General features: G+C 35.3%; 1 protein-coding gene across 3 annotated transcripts in view; it reads right to left on the bottom strand.

Moving 5' to 3' along the window:
- Positions 1-17026, bottom strand: part of Slc30a9 (solute carrier family 30 member 9) — a 76407-nt gene extending 59381 nt beyond the window's left edge. For all 3 annotated transcript variants that reach the window (XR_002396704.2, XM_004849796.4, XM_013073992.3), the window contains exons 1-2: positions 16755-17026; positions 7635-7802 (exon numbers count right to left, since the gene is read on the bottom strand). Coding sequence is in view for 2 of the 3 variants with exons in the window: in XM_004849796.4 (XP_004849853.1) it covers positions 7635-7802; positions 16755-16866 (280 nt within the window). In the remaining variant the exon portion in view is untranslated. The remainder of the gene's footprint in view (positions 1-7634; positions 7803-16754) is intronic.
- Positions 17027-17577: the final 551 nt, after the last annotated feature.

Raw genomic sequence — 17577 nt, 5'->3', positions numbered from 1 at the left:
CCCGAGTTCTATCCCCGGTACCAAGGAAAAGAAAAAAGAATATTTTAACAATTCTTCCAGATCAATCATAAAAAGTGAGAACAAACTTACATGGATAAAGAAATATAAACTAATAAATATATAAAAGGTGATTAGTTCATTATTAATGGGATGCAAGTGAAACTACAAAAAGCTATTTTACTACCAATGGATTAGGAAAAATGAAAATACGACAACACCTAATTCAGCACAGGTATAAAGCATGGAAACACATACCACACTACTGGTCAATATATAAACAGGCACAGTTACCTTGGTAAAAAAGTTGGCATTATCTAATATGTTAGAACATAAGCAATACAGCTGACCCTGCAATTCTTCTAGGTCAATATATTAGGCTTCAAAAAAAACCTTGCACCAGGGCACAAGAGAGGTTCATGAACAGAGCAACACTGTGTTTTACAATGTTTTGTTACAATCTAGAATCAATCCAAATGCCCATCAGCAAAATAGACAAATCATGTTATATTCATTTCATTTCATATAGCTGTGAATAATGACAAACAATCTTTCTTTTTACTCTTTGATGCCCGACTGTATGTCAAACCCTACTCTATGTACCAACTCGTTTAATTCACTGAAGCTTCTGACAAGAGCAGTTTTCCCAAAATAGTTGACATGAAGTAGGTTGAAGAGACAATGGGAGATGAAGTGGGAGAAGCATTTGGACTTGGAAGAGGTAAATGTAATCATGGAAAGGTTGACTGTATTTCATACAGAAAACATAAGAATGATGCACTGAAGAAAAAATTGGTGTAACAGATTAAGAGGATAATCAAAAAGCAAAGTCCTCGAGCAGATGAGACAGCATGGAATCCAGATTATTGTATACAAGAATGAAATGTAATTAATGTAATCTCTGAAATGTAATTAAATAAAAATTAACTGTTTCCACATATTTACAATATGAATGCATTTAAATTACACAGAACACATTAAATCTGATCACTTTTTTGTGGTACATTTGGACAACTGCCATCTTAATGTCTATTTCACTTTACCATCTTTCATTTTCTTCACCTCTCACCATCTGTTACATTGTTCAAAATTTTCAATATCCTCCTCTTACTCTAACCCCCAACTGCTGGTTTAGAATTTTTAAGATTATATTTCTATTGTTTAATTGTGCATACATACTCTTGTAAATCTTTCTAAACATCTATAAAATTATTTGGCATCCATCTCTATCTTCCTCTGGAATAAGAAAAAAATTTTAACTACTGAAAACTTCTTTCATCTTACTACTCTTGATTAAAATGTCTAGTATTAAATATTGAAAGTGTTTATTATTTCTATTATCAATACTTAATTTTACTAACATCTTTCTTTCATCCATTTCTTGTTCTTCATTGTTTTATATTTCATCTCTTCTTTCCCCTGAATTTATTCTGCATCTTGTAGGTGGGTTGGCTAGTGACATTCATCTTTACAAGTGTGCTAACATGTTTATTTTGCCTTTACTCTAGAATGATTATTTTGATTAGCATAAAATTCTAGGGTAACATTTACTTTTCCTTTACTCTTTCATGGTTATTACTACAAAACACTCCCTCTTTTGTTTTCTGCATATCGCTGCACCTATAACATCTATTTCAAAAGAGCAACAAATGGACTCAACATTATGACTTTTCTGTTTGCTAACTTTTAGATTGGGTTCTTTGTTGAATCTGTGGTTTCAGGTATCTGGGGCACATTTCTTTTTACTTATTTGGCTTAATATTCAAAAGGCACTTTTTGGAGGATTCCTATGCACCTTCAAAGTGAATTTCAATTTACTAATTCTCCTAAAGGCTATATCTATTTAATCTACTAAATTTTTATTTTAGTGACGCACTTTCAATTCTAAGATTTCTAGTTGTCTCTTTTTCATATTTATTTGTTCTGGCTTTATTTCCACTAGTTTGTGCTTCAAAACTTCTTATACTTCTTAATGGACATCAGTCCACTTATACTGAGGTTATTTTAATACAATTCAGGCCATTATTTGATCTGGAGTTAGTATCTCTTGATTCTGTTGGCTTTCTTAGCAGTAGGGTTTCTCATATTTTTTAAGTTTTGGAGCTTGCAAACTAAAAATAGATATATCATTTGACCCAGCTACAGCTCTCCTGGATATATTACTAAAAGAGTTAATGATGTCATACTATCGTGATACATGCATACCCTTGTTTATAGCAGTGCAATTCACAACAGCTAAACTCTGGAACAGCCTAGATACCAATCAGTAGACAAATGGACAAAGAAAATGTGGTGTATATACACAATGGACTATTTTCAGTCATAAAGAAAGAAATAATGTCATTTGCAGGAGAACAGATGACTCTTGAGACCATCATGTTAAATGAAATAACTCACACAGAATGTTAAATATTGCATGATTTCTCTTATATGAAACCCAAAATACAAATTAAAGAGTAAAAAAAAAAAGGAGAGATGGTAGGAAACAGGGAGGGAGACTTTTTGGAGAAGGATGAGACCAGATGAAGGGGGAGGAAAGAGAGAGGGTAAAAAGTAGGGAACTGAAAATTTTATTATACATAAAATTTCCTCCAAAATTAATGTAACTATTAAGTATCACAAACATACACTAATAAGTCTCATAGTGAACAGGATATTTCTTCACTCGCCTCTTCACACTGTCATACTCAAGAGCTCAAATGGATCCCTCTCTCCAGAACCAGATCTCATACTGACAACTTGAAATTTCTACCCCTAGATTGGGGGGTGTAGCTTAGACTAGGAATACAGTTCAGTGGAAGAATACTTATCTAATATTAATGACACCCCAGCTTTAATGCCCAGCACACACAAAAAATTTAAAAGTCCCATCCCTCAATCTAGTCTCTAAGCAAGCAAACAAGAGATTTTAGTTGCTAGTCTTCTTGCCTCCCTAGACCGAAACCTTCCTATAAGACACTGCCTTGAGTAGCAAGTGGAACAGCCTCTTGTACAGGGATGAATGGATAAGTTCAACAGGTGAGCTCAACCTCGATACCTAGCTATTGATGTAGCATGCAAACCTATCACCCCAAACAAACCAAATACCTAGCTGCCACTGCCTGCTTACAGAGCCCAGATGTTTCCGTTCTATTTTTCAGATAAAGTATGAGGGTTTTCTTTGTTTTAGCCCAGCTATGAGTTCAATTTTTTAAATTTACATTTACCCATCACTCCTATGTGTGCAAAGTAGAGTGGGAACCTCAAAGTATGCACTCACAATCCCAACTTGATCAGAAGTTTCACCTATCCACTTACTAACCTTTCAAGACTTATAAGAAGGAATTGAATGCTAACAGACTAAGCAACAAAGGCCAAACTCTCTTTGAAATAGAAACAAAAACTTTACACATAATATTTAGCATATTTCTTGGCAATTATTTTTCAGTAAAAACCGCTGGGAAAAATTCCTGTATACAGTATATTATGGTGCAATTACTAAAGCATGTACAGAAAATCTAAAACTTTAACTATGAACCAAATCCTAAGAAGGTTATGGTGGTGTACTGGGTAATTAAACTTTTTAAAAACACTTCCATTTTATTAGTAACTATAGGCTATAATAGTAGAAATTAATGAGTTAAATAATTATTTTGATTATTATTAGTGCTACAAGGGTAGACAATTTTACGCATTTTTATCTACAGAATTTATATATCAATTTTTTAAAAATTTTGCTTTGGGAAACAGCAGAGCAGAACAAAGGGAAGGGAAAGGAGTGGAGTAGTAAGTTTTGGACACTTGCTAGTGTCTGAACAACTGAAAATTTTACTGTCAAAAGTTTCAGAAACTACCACTTCTTTCTACAATGATCACTCAACCAAATCACATCAAACAAGTTTCTCTAAGATGGATACTGAATATTCTTCTCACTACAAGCTGTCTAGATGTTACTAAATATATAATGGTATGAAGCACAAACAAGAATGTTAGCAAATGGCTCAAACACACGTATGAATACTTATTTTGCACACCACCATCTATAAGTCACACTGCATCACTGGAGTAGAATATTCTACCCAGTATCTCTAGACATTTGTTTTAAGCTCAAATCCTGGCTGTTTGCCACACATCTGCTGTCATTAGGAAAATTAAAACTAATTTTACTAAAATTTGAAACATCTGAATGCTTCTTAAAAATTTAAGGACGCCTTGGCAAGTCTGCTTCTTAATGAGCTGTTCCTGACTTTAGCATGTGATTTGAATTATTCAAAAGTCAATCTCAAACCCTTAAGTATACAAATTATCTTTCAATCAAGCAATTACCTGGTGTCTATCTGATGGCTAATAAGATCTAATCTGGCCTAAGCAAATCTTGAAAAACAGAGCTCAAAATAAAACTGTCAATAAACAATATATTTCTAATATACAAAAATAAACTAACATTTTTATTCCAGCCAATGAAGAAAAAAGAGTCCTACTGAGTGTCAACTTTAAAGGTTCCGTATAGTGGAACCAACATTCATGCTTGCCTGAGTGTATAATCATTTAAGAATATATTTTACATTATATATTAAATAATATATTAATATATTTTACCATTAATTATATTATTTCATCATCTGCTTTGTCATCACTGTGCTCTAATAAACATGCTTAAGTCTACAACTTAGAAACTCAATACACTCTCCATTCCTTCTTCCTATAATATCCAACTCTTAATATTTATCGCAGTAGTTTGCCATCATAACAAGAGATGGAGAAGAAACTGGCTAAAAGTCCACAGTTAAACCCACAGTGGGTTGGGCTTAGGAAAAAGAATGGAAAATTGACCTCATTAACATGAATAAAGTTTCTCAGGAATAATAAGACCCTCTTCTGTGAGCCATCCAACTACAAGAAAGCTAGTTTGGGGATGTTTATTCTTCAAACACTAATCTGATACTATATACTCCTTGGTTTTTCACCAGCCATTCCTTCTCAAGTCTGCTTTGCAGAATGCACCAACTTTTTACTTTACCCACTTGGGTGATTTTGTACTAAAGATCTTATCTCTTCCTCCTAACCACTCTCCCTACACTATCTTAAACAAACTCATGGCTTTAGTAACCATCTGTGTGTAGCTAAAACCTCTTTAATCTTTACGTTCAGGTTAAAATTCCATGTACTCCCTCATTTACAAATATTTATTAAGCCCTTACTATGTGCAAACCACTGCTCTAAGCACTCAAGTTCCTGCTGTCTTGAGGCTTGCAACAAGCATAAGATGAAGAAATAAATGAAATACTAAAAATATCGCTCAGGAGTGTTACCTATGCAGATAATTACTGTAATATTAAAGATTGGGGGGCTACTTTAGTTTGAGGATTTAAAAACACCTCTGTGCAAACAACATTTAAACTAAATGTTAGCTAGGCAAAGTGGCTCACACCTATAATCCTAGCACACTAGGAAGCTGAAGCAGGCAGACTGCAAGTTCAAGCCTTGCAATCTGAATTTCCTCATCCCAGTACTTACCATAAAATATTTTTTGTTTGATTTTCCATTTTAGTAATGGAGACTATAAACTCAGTCATTCTCACTTATTGCCATATTAAATTAATGAATAAGTGAATGAAGGGCTTCCTTTTAATGCTGCATTACAGACTAGATACCTTGAACACAACCTTTTTAAATGCATCACTAATCCAGGGGAAAAAAAGAATTCAAAGAGGACACAAACAAAGTAAAAGTAGAACCTCTACAAACTAAGAGCACAACAAAGCCAGCTTTTCCTCTAATGATTTCTGTTGAAGCTTGTATGTTTTGAGCTTCTACCTCCATAGCTGAAAAGGATATGGGCAACCAGAGAATTAGGCTAGCTTCTACTCAAGATGGGGACAGACACAGGAGATATCCAGATAATAAACCCACACACAAGGTGTAACTGTGAAGTGGAAATAAATAATAATCACAGAAGAGAAGAGTAAGGAAATAGGCCTGCTTCCATTTTGGTGATAAGTAGCAAGGAAGAAATAAAACACTCCCCTGAAAATCCTAAGGATAAGTCAATCTTTACAGAAGTGTGCAATGTGAATTTGGGCCAACAATGTGGTCTAAAATATCTAAAGCAGAGAATTTGATTTCATGTGGTCCCAAGTTGTGTCCCTATCAGGTAACAGATGCAAAAAGCAAATCCTTATGCAAAAATACATATTCAATTCAGATAAACATCAAACAGTTTCAAGATAGAAAAACTGCATGGAAAATAACCAACTCAGTTACAAAACACAGGTATGGCATCATTAATGGGAGCAAGAAAGGGAAGAAAAAGATATATAGTGAGAACCAAAAAGAATTCCAGTCACAAAATACAAAAATTTTGAATAAAAATTTGAACAAATAAGCAAAGAATTAGAAACCAAGGAAAGATACAAATTTTTTCTTGAAATGAAATATATAATGAAATTAAAAATATACAACCAGTCAGCAGATTAGAAGAAATTAGTGATCTAGGTAAACCTGAGGAAATAACCTAAAAGACAAACCAAAAAGATTAAGAAAAACAGAAAATAAGACAGAGTGGTTTAGTTTAGAGACATGGGAAACAGAGAAGAGCTAACATATTCCTAATTGGAGTTCCGGAGAAAGATAATAGGGAAGCAAAAAGCATATCTGAAGAAATGATGGCAGAGAACTGTAGAATTCCAGAAATATACAAAATACCAATCCTCAGATCCAAGAATCCCAACAAATCTCAAGGAGGAAAAATACAAAGAAATATATAGAAATATATAAATATATTTATTTAGAAATAAATATTTATAATATAATATAAATATATAAATATAATATAAAATATATTTACAAATATTTATTTCTAAATAAATAAAACTGTCATTTATACACACACAAATTTTTTAAAACAAAGGCAATGAAATTTTTAAAACAGAAAAGGTAACAACAAAGGCAGAATATAATAGTGGAAGCCAAAATACACTGGAATAACATATTAAATGTGCCTTTGCCACAAAAGATCATCACCTAAAGAAACTTCTATAGGATTACATAAGACAGAAAGATCACAGAAATAATAATAAAAAAAGTGGTTAACAAAGATTTTAGATAAATCAAAACAATTAATAATATACTATATAATAGTACACTATATAGAAAGGAAAAGAACAGAACAGATACAAAATACTAGCCAACAGATAACATGTAAGTTGAGGGAGTGATCAGAGCTAAAGAATTCTAAGTTCTTTGTAGTTTTCAAAAGGAAACTAAACATCAGTTTTAGACTCCGAAGTATAGTCAGAGAACAAACAAATTCCAAACAAGTGTATTTGTGTTAATGTGTATGGGGGAGAAGGAATAATGGAATACAAAAAAAATCTTAAAGCAAAAAAGGACATAACTACACATGCAATTGTAAACAGTATGATGAACTTTATACCAATATACCAAAATTTTAAGTGAATAAATCCCTAGAAAAAAACAGCTCACCAAAAATGAATAAAAAAGAAGTGGAATTAAAGAAACTAAATCAGCAATTCAATAGCTCCTACAAAGAAAACATCAGTCTAACTTCATCAAATATTCAAGGAACAAGTAATTTTTACATAAAACATTCAAGTACATATATATATAATAAAGATTTTAAAAGAATTTATACATACCTGTTTCACCAAAAGATGGTAATTTTTCTACTCTGAGAGTTTGTGATCTTTGTCCTTCTTTCTGGATATTTGTAGAGTACAACTTCACTTGGCTCAGTGTACAAATATGTGGGTGATGATAGGGAAGCATGTATGCAAAGTTTCCAAATGTCACTAAATTCTGCCATTCTAAAAGAAAAAAATTATTATTTTTACTTCAAACAACTCTCAGCTGCACAATTAACAAGTCACCTGGGGCCAGGGACTTATTAGCTCAGTGGTTTCACTGCCTGCTGCGCAAGCTCAAGGACCCGAGTTCAATTCCCAGTACCAAAAACAAAAACAAAAACAAAACAAAACAAAAAAAACAAGTCACCTTCTTCTCTGAGGCTATTTCCCTACATGTATGATATCAAATAAAACATTCATATTATTCAGCTATTCTGAAAAGTGTCTAGGATATAATATAGTCTTTATTTTGAATGCTAGTGACATGCTAAAATTATTTTTGGCATAATGTATTTTTCAGAATAAAAGACTTGGGTTGGGGAGGGCAAAGAGGCTTTCCTACTCAAAAATTATCCCATATCCTCTTTCTACTAGCTGAAGATCTAGTCCTCTTTCACCTCACAATCAGTAAGTTAATTATATTCATTAGTCATTCATATTGTCATTTGGTAAGATGTCTCCATATGTGGACATTCTAACTGAGCAAAGAATAGAAGATTAATTATGAAGCACGTCAGCCACTGCATCTGGGTTAACTATAGGCTTTGTAGGGCTGCAACACAAAAGGAAAATATTTTCCACAATTTTACCAAAGTGATAGAAAAGTAAACCTGTCTCTACTCTCCTGTGACCCTCTTTCTCTTTTGTTTTTTATGGTGAGTACTTAGAATCCCTCTTTTGGAAAGAACTCAAAAACTTTTTAAGATATAATAATGAGATCATATCATTATAGAATGGAAGACTGAGCATTTAGGAGCTGACATTTTTCTAAGGGCTTAATAATGATCTAAAACTTTTGATTCATGTGTGCTCATATGCAGATATACATCTTCTGAAACAAAGAAAAATCACTTTTTAATGGTTCAGAGGATTCATCGGGAACATAAGTTATTGTGAATGCTGAAGATAATCTGAAGACCACGAAGGAAATCAGACAACAAGTAGTCACTCAAGTTTTAGGCTTAGAACTTATTTTGGAAAATTTCCTGACATCAATTTACTCTTTCACATTTTTTTGAAAATTATTCAAGGCTCAGTATGGTTTTAGTCATTTGCATCTTTTTTTTTTTTTTTTTTTTTTGAGACAGCATCTCACTATGTAGTTCAAGCTTGCCTCAAACTTGTGGCAAGCCTTCTGGGTCAGCCTCCCAAATCAATCTATTTTTTTTGATACTGGGAATTGAACTCGGGACCTTACGCTTGGAAGGCAGGCAGTGGAACCACTGAGCTAAATCCCCAGCCCATGAATCTATTTCTTAAAGGCTGTATAATATAAGAATGGAAGATTCCTGCACTCTAAGATATGTAAACTGCTAGCAAAATTAGTGAAATGGAGGCAAAGGCAATTCTCCTAAGAAACTAATATGCCAGAAAAGCATATGCTTCAATATGGTAGCTAGTGTTCACTTTTCAACCCTATTAAAAATATCTTTTGTAATTATTACCTAAGAAGGACAACATGCCACCAACACTTTTTTTTTAACCTATTGATGAGACATGTTTGCAGTTTGTGCTAAGGTGTTTAAAGAGGAATCACTCCTGTCTAAAAATCTTCATAAAATGACTTTTTTCTATAACTTTATGCTATTAGGTTTTTTCAAGGTTCTCATTAGTTTTTAAAATGCATGATTAAAGAAAAACATATTCAAAGGTGGAAAAAACAGTACATAAACATCCACATACTCCTTTTCTGCTTTCAGCAATTACCAACTCTTGGTCAATCTTGTCTTATCTCTACTTTCACCAGTATCTTCACATCAGTATAATTTGAAGCAAATTTTAAACATAATTTCATTCATAGATATTTCAATATGTATGTCCAAGAGACTTTAACAAAAATCACACCACCATTACAATTTTTTAAAAAGTCCTTCAACATCATATATATTCAATTTCAAATTTCCAGTTGTAACAAATGTTATAACTTTTCGAGTTTTATGTGAACAGATCCAAAATGGTACACATAATTGTGATTGAGATGTCTTTTAAACTACAGAATGTCTTTTTTTTTTCCTTTTCATTGCTGGGGATCAAACCCAAGGCTTCCTTCACACATGTTAGGTAAGCACCCTACCACTGTTCCCCAGAATGTCTTTTTTTTTTTTTTTCACTGCATTTTTTTTTTTTTGGTACCGGGGATTGAACTTGGGTCCTTGCACTTGCACAACAGGCGGCGAAACCACTGAGCTAAATCCCCAGCCCCCCTTCCACTGCATTTTTAGTGTTGAATGAACCAGGTTGTTTGCACTGAACTTTTGTCCTAGACTAAATTTTGCTGATAGAATTTCATGGCTCTCAACCTATTTTTCTATATGTTCTATAAGTAGATGGGTGTAAAGGCTTCTTCTGAATTCAAGTTTATGAGGACAACACCTTTTAAGTGGTGATGAGAATCTCACAATATGGGCTGGAAATGTAGTTCAGAGGCAGAGCAATTGACTAGCACTCTTCAGGCCCTGGGTTTGATCACTAACACCACAAAAAGAAAAAAAAAATGCTGGTTGTTACTTTGTGATGATGGAGTGTCTAGTGCTGTTCAATGCCTAGAACCATGTATTCATTAGGTGGATATAAAACTGTGTCATCCTAATTTTGTCATGTCTTCATCTATTAGTCAGAATATCTCTTCAAAGAGACAACTCCTCTCTTATTTAGCTACCCAACAGTATGGCTTATATAACAATAAATGTTTTCATTCTTCCCCTTTACTGATCAGTTCTCAAAATAGAAAGTTTATTCATTACCTACTATCCTACACTGGTGACACAGTTTTGGTTTGTGTGTATATCATTACAATTTCGGGCTGGGGATATAGCTCAATGGCAGAGCATGCACGAGGTCCTAAATTGAATCCCCAGGATTGGGGGAAAAAATCCTCACAATTTCATAGATTTAAACATTATTTGCTATAGTATTTCAATCCATTTTGGTCATTATCCCAAGTAATGCTTAAATTGTCCCATGTTTAACCAGTAGGGGTCTCTTCAAATCTTTCTGTCCTATCAATCTTGGATTGCCTCCTTGCTGTTTTGAAAAGTCCTTAATTTTTAACTTGTAGAATTTCAGTTATTAGCAACTTTAAAATATACTGGCATTAACACAAAGCTGAAAACTGCTTACATCCTAAAAACTATGTAGGACCACATCTGACTGAATAAAACAAATACCACACTTCATACCACATAGCAGTACAAACAACCATTGGCTGAATTACTGAATTTATTAATTCTAGTAGGTAGAATATAGAAAATATATTACTCAATATTAATACCCTTTCTTCAAAGTAATGTATAAAACAAGGTGCCTAGAGAATATTAATCTTTAGTTTGACACTTACTATTCTACTGTACTGGACAAAGACTTGTGCTATATATTTCAAAGATATTTTTTATCAAGATCACTGAGCTATTCGTATCAGTCTAGTCACAACAATCATCAGTGTAGTCAAAACATGTCTCTGCTTTTATTATACTGCTTTCACCTCTGTATCTTCTAATAACCACTGCTACTGATCACTAATTCTCTCTCTCCAATCTGGTTTGTCATCTACAACTTACTCTAGTTTTCAAAGAAAATCTGGCATTCATATTGAGACTAGAAAAAACAACAAAAAGAAATTCCATACAAATTTACAATTCAATCTATTACATGTGTTGCTTCTGCAACAACAATAACTAAAAACAAAAAGATTCCTTGTGGTTTGAGTTTATTTCTGGCTAATTTCAAGACCAAAGTCAAACTTGCATCCTGTCTTCCAGATGATGTCTTCTCACCCAAGAGACTATTTCAGGAAGCCCGTCCCCAAATTTCTAAAGCACTGACATATAAAAACTAATAATCACTATACAGTACATGGTTTTAAAACACTTACAAAGTGTGACTTTAAAATACAAAATCATATAGAACACAAAAACTATTCTTCATGGCATGACTTACCACAGAAAAAAACAGAAACAAATATTCCCTAAGAGAAGAATGATTAAGTTATTGAAGGGTCCTGCATTTTCATTATGTATTTATTAAAAACTAAACTTTTAATGAAAAGGAAATTGGCTGGGGATGTAGCTCAGTTATAGCTCATGGGCTACAGGTTTGCTCCCTAGGCAGGAGGGTGGGTGGGGAGCTAGGAAGATGGAACACTCACAAAGCTACATGGGGGGTGGAGAGGGCAGAAGACTAATGCAATGAATTCAACTATATGACTAACGAAATATCTAGATTATATATAACTTTTATTTCTTATACTCTTCTATATTTTTAAATGTCTACAAGAAAAAGAAACTAAATTGCTAAGTTATCCAGAACTTCATCATAATTGGTGATACAGTCTATGTGATATTAACACATTGGCTATCTGTAGTTTACTTTCACCCTTTCAGCCAGCCAAAATCGCAGGAAATCCAGCCTACTCATCTAGCCAGCAAAAGTGTGACTCAGCCTAGAAAACTATAGCTGAGTAAGGAACAGGTCATTCTCTTTCTTTGAATAGGGAACAATACGAGATACTGACAATTTCTTGCACTGCATCCTGGCATACATTTCTACTGTCTTGCTTAATTCTTTTTCAACACTGGCTTAGAAAAAGGAAAACAAAGAAAACATCAAACATGAGGATTTAACAAGTACCAGACATTGTGCTTTTAAATACTGTTGTTCTTATACTCCAAAACATATCTCAAATCCATCTATTTTTCTCAAACTCCACTGCTATCATGGCCTTAAAACAACTGTGTTGGGCTCGATAACTGTAATAATCCCCTATGATCTCCTTATCCACACTCTACCTTCAAACCCATTCTCCAGACAATAGTCACAGTGGATTTTTTTTTTCCTTTTCTCATATTTATTCCTTTCCCTTCAAGTCACTGTGGATTTTTAAAACTTGTCTTTTGTTTTTAAACCTACAGCCTCTGGCTCTAACAACTCGCAAACTTCATTCCATCCTTCTACACTTTACCCCAACCGCTGCAGATTCCTTTCTGCTCCAGAACACTATTCATGGGTCCTTTCCTCTGCTCTGCCAGGATTGCTCCTTCCCCCTACATCTTCTTCACCTGACTTGCATCTCCTTTGCCTTGACACAGTCATCATATCTAACACTCATCCCCAAAAAGCTGAAGTTCCAGGCCAGGCCATCTAATAAAATAACCCTTCTCGGCTTCTTTCTAACCCATCATTGCTTCTTTCTTTTATAGCACTTTAGATATATTTTCTTATTCTGGGTACCTGTGTAATAAAGGTGGAAACTCTGTCTCACTCAGCACTACACTACCACAACAGTGCCCGGGATCTCTTTGCTGAACGATCCTCACTCACAAAATCCTTATCAGACATATACTATAGTTAAATTGCATCATGAACTTAGTGTACATAGAATCACGTCATCAGTCTGTCAAAATGCTTTTATAACTGTAAATATTCTCAGTTATTAAAAGAGATTGAGGACAAGTGACCTCTGCTGGGGATAAAAGTTAAATTCTCATTCTACTTGTGATAATAAATGCTAGATTAGACATCAGAATAATATGAAAAGGTTTAATTCCTATTTCTTATTTTAAAATCGCACTTTTTCTAAATTCAGATTCAAGCAAAACCATGTTATCTGTCAATCTGGCATACACCTCATTTCAAATTTTTGTCAAATGAGGCAAAGGATAAATACATGAAAAAACAGATGTGTGCTTTATGTAATGTGGAAGAAATTTTTTTAAAAAGATATGTTCACTATGGAAACTAATATTTTTATATTTAGAAATACATGTTCTTTGTAGATTGCTCAAAAAATACAGCAAATGAAAGATATGTTAGAGAAACTCACCATTAATATCACAGTATTTACTGTATTTTCTAGTTTTATATAATAATAGAGCAAAATTTCCCATGTCATTCTCTAATTTATGATTTTTTTAAAAAACTGCATATATTACCAGCCGCTAATAAATCACTAATATTTCAGTTTCTAACTCTTAACTATAACTAAGCTACCAGATTACTATATAAATGAACTGAAGTACAATTTTAATATGTATCTGATTATTTAAAATCCTTTGAAATGGAATTATTAGATCAAAGGACATAAACTTTAAAAAGTTCTTTTTATAGAAAAACTAACTTCTCAAAACACTGTTGAACTATATGTTCCCAATCAGTAGAGTGCTCCTGTTTTCCTGCACCCTCAATGTGGGTATCATCATTATAAAACTTTAGCCAATACAGGATGGGCAGTAATAAAATCCTTTAAATGTGTATGTCCAAACTCTTTGTGAGTACACATTTTTTGCATTTCTATTGGCCACTGGAACTTCTTTACAGACTCCTTTTTAATTTCCTTTGCCATATTCCTACTGGAATGCACACTGGCCTGTAAAATTTCTTTACAAATTAGGGATATTAGTCATTATGTAGTGAGCACTTGAAATGTGGTTAGTCCAAACTGAGTATACTACAAGTGTAAAATACATACTGGATTTTGAATTTTGAAGGCTTAATACAAAAATGGAAGGCACAATAGCTCAATTTTTATAATGATTGTATGTTGAAATATTTTTAATATATTGGGTAAAACATATTCAAATTAATTTAATCTACTTTTACTTTCTTTCCTCCAATACTGGAGACTGAACCTGGGTACCACAGTGAAGGCCTGAGCTACACCCCAAGCCCTTTTTTATTTTTTTGAGACAGTCTCTCACTAAGCTGTCCAGGGTAGGCTTGAATATGTGTTGCTCCTGCCATCAACCTCCCACACAGCTGGACTTATAGGCCTGAGCCACACTGCCCTGCTATTTTTACTTTTTAAAATGACTGCCAGACAACTCAAAATTATATATGTGACTTACTTTCCTCATATTTCTTTTGGACAGCACTATTCTTGCATACTATTTCCTTCTTTGTTCAGTACTGGGGATTGAACCCAGAGACTTCACACAACCTATTTTTCTAGCTTACCTTATCCTATCCTGTCCTATTCTATCCTATCCCCCTATCCTACAGACAGGATCTCACTAAGTTTCTGAATTGCCCAGGCTTGCTCAAATTTGCAATTCTCCTGCTAAGCCTCCCAGAGTCCTGGGATTACAGGTGCACCGGGCACACCCAGGCTCTTGCCTTTAAAGCTGTTTTTCATCTTTAAGTATTCAACTAAAGCCAAGTGTTTCCCATAGAAGCCTTTCCCAGCCACACAGGCATTTCAGGAGTAAAAAACAAAATTCTATTTTTTTCAAAGAAAAATGTGTTTTGGGACTTGTTTTCGCCAACAGTTCTTTTCTCTTCACATGCATTCAATTGAAGTACTTCTCTTTCTCCAGTTTTTAGATTTTACCAAAATCATAGTTGCCTTTCAAAAAATGTTTCAGTATTATTGAAATAAAATTTCCACAAAATTATTTTTTAATCTTATAAATGGGAAAGCACATTTTAATTTTTTGTGGTAATAAACATTCCCAATAACTTTGCAATGTCATCCTGACTGGTGAGACAAATAATTACTACCTGTATTTCAGAGAGACAAGACAAAAAGCATACAACTGCCAGGCATGGTGGTGCATTCCTGTAATCCTAACACTTAGGAGGCTGAGGCAGGAGGATTCCTGTAAGTTTGAGGCCAGCCTGGGCTAGTGAGTTCAAGACCAGCCTAAAGTAATAGCTAGGGACCCTGGCTCAAGAGAAAAAAAAAAAAAAAAAAGCATATAATTTTGAAATAATGACAGCTACACAGAAGAGAGATTACAAATTACACCTTCAATTTCTTTTACCCACATTTAAAGGACAATTTAAATTTAACAGATACTATATGTACTTTCAGTGTTAAAAGCCAAAATTGCTTGGTTCATAGAAGCAATTATATTAGAAACTGTACTTGGGTATTTCGGAGTCCAGCAGATAAGCAGGTGATTCATTCTGTTCGTAAGAGAACCGGTATACTACCAATACGTGAACACTCAATTACACTTTTCTGTCATTACCCAAAAGCCCCAAGAACAGTGATGTTAAAATAAACCCACTTGAAATGTTAAGAACGTAAAAACTTGAATAACTGCAACTTCCAACTTCTACTGGGGGGTCACAAACATGCTAAAGGTTTTTCAATCATGAATTTTGGAGGAATGTTTCTATAAATTCTGCATTCCCAAGAATTTGAGGGGTTAGTGTTGTCTTCTCCTTCAAGGTTCCTATCCATTCTCGGTACCGGGCTACAGCCAAGATGAAGGTAAACCTAATTAGAATATTCAGGTTCAATGTTATTTGGGAACCTTTCGAACAATTTAAACTTGTCAGAAAACAGTGTTTTAGGAGGGATCAAATTTCTCATCAATCACCTCTTTTCTGGGTTACAGTTCAAGGAGACACTTCTTCACCAAAAAAGACTGCTCAGTGGACTGTTTTGCGGTCCAAAATTGGGTTCATTCAATGACTGTGAGATGCTCTCAACTTCTTAAGAAAAAATCCTTTATGTTGTGCGACAACCCCCGCTTTTCTTTTAGGAAATTTAAAAAAAAAGTCCAAAGTACGAAAACATGAACAGAAAACGAATGTCTCAGCCAAAAGTGCTAAATGAAGGTGTGTCAGTGAGCTCAGAATACCCTGAAACTTTGCGGGATCCGCCATTTCCGAAGATCATCACGGACACCAGGACACGCACGTAACGTTTTGTCTGGTACAAAGTGGTCGGCTTCAGAGGTGGAACCCCGGCCCCAGCTGCCCACAAATTCCCAGGGGTGCTGTGCTACGGCTACAGGCAGGGCCAAGATCAGACGTGCCAGTCAAGACCCTCGAGAGATGGGTGGGCGGACCTTAATAGCGGAGAACGTAAAGGAAGACTGTGGCCTTGGGAAAGGGAAGCTGATGAACGGCGCCAAGCCCGACCTGGGCCGTTCGGCTTCCGGGGAACCAGCGGCCGGCGTAGACACTCACCCTGGCGGTCGCTGGAGCCGCGGGGCGCTGCCTTACAGCTCAAACGGAGCCGGCACAGAAAAGAGCAGCTACATCTGTGGGCCGCAGAGGCGGCGGCCAAGCCCGGTAACATCCTTGCGAGGCAGACGCCCCCACTCGGACACCGCCACCTGCCTCCGCACCGCCGGCGGCACCAACTGACTCCATAGACTGGACACTAGAAAACACCGAGGTTTGCGCCGCCAGCGGCGGCCTCAGCGACCCTGAAACTGCGACGTCACTTAGAGACGCCTAGCTTGGAGTGGCGGAAGTGACGTAAAAGATAAGCGCGAATCCTGAGCCTTCCTGAACCAACCCCGCCCGCGTCGCAGGGCGTGACTTCTGATGTAGCTTGGTGTCTGTCCTGTTCTTTCACAACTATAGTTTTGCTCTTTCCTGGAAATTGTTTTGCAGATTGGATCTTAGCAGCCAGTAGATTCCTCGGAGAAGCGAGCTGGAGGTGCTTGTCTGCTACTTTCTTTTTTCTAGACTCAAAGCGTGGGCTACGGTACTGGAAATGGGAAGAAGGGTGGAAGGGAAGAACGCAGATCTTAGCCGGTTTCCTCAACCCCAAGCGTAGGCTAACATGGGCTCAAAACTTTCCGAACCCACGTTCTCCTTTTAATACCATTGTGAAGCCAGTACCATCGAGGCAGGGACACACTTCGGAATCTCCTAATTGCCTGAATTCTGGATCTCAGCTTCTCGTTTGTAATATGTTAAAATTAGAAATGTTTTAATGGCTCTTGTTGCTTTTCCTCTCTTCCACCTCTGTGAACTGTTGCCCCTCTGCCGTGTGCCACCC

The sequence above is a fragment of the Heterocephalus glaber genome, unplaced genomic scaffold, assembly GCF_053883595.1.
Source record: "Heterocephalus glaber isolate CG9 unplaced genomic scaffold, H.glaber_assembly_v1.0 deba00001509, whole genome shotgun sequence".
Lineage (NCBI taxonomy): Eukaryota > Metazoa > Chordata > Mammalia > Rodentia > Bathyergidae > Heterocephalus > Heterocephalus glaber.
This window is presented reverse-complemented; position numbering and strand designations above follow the sequence as displayed.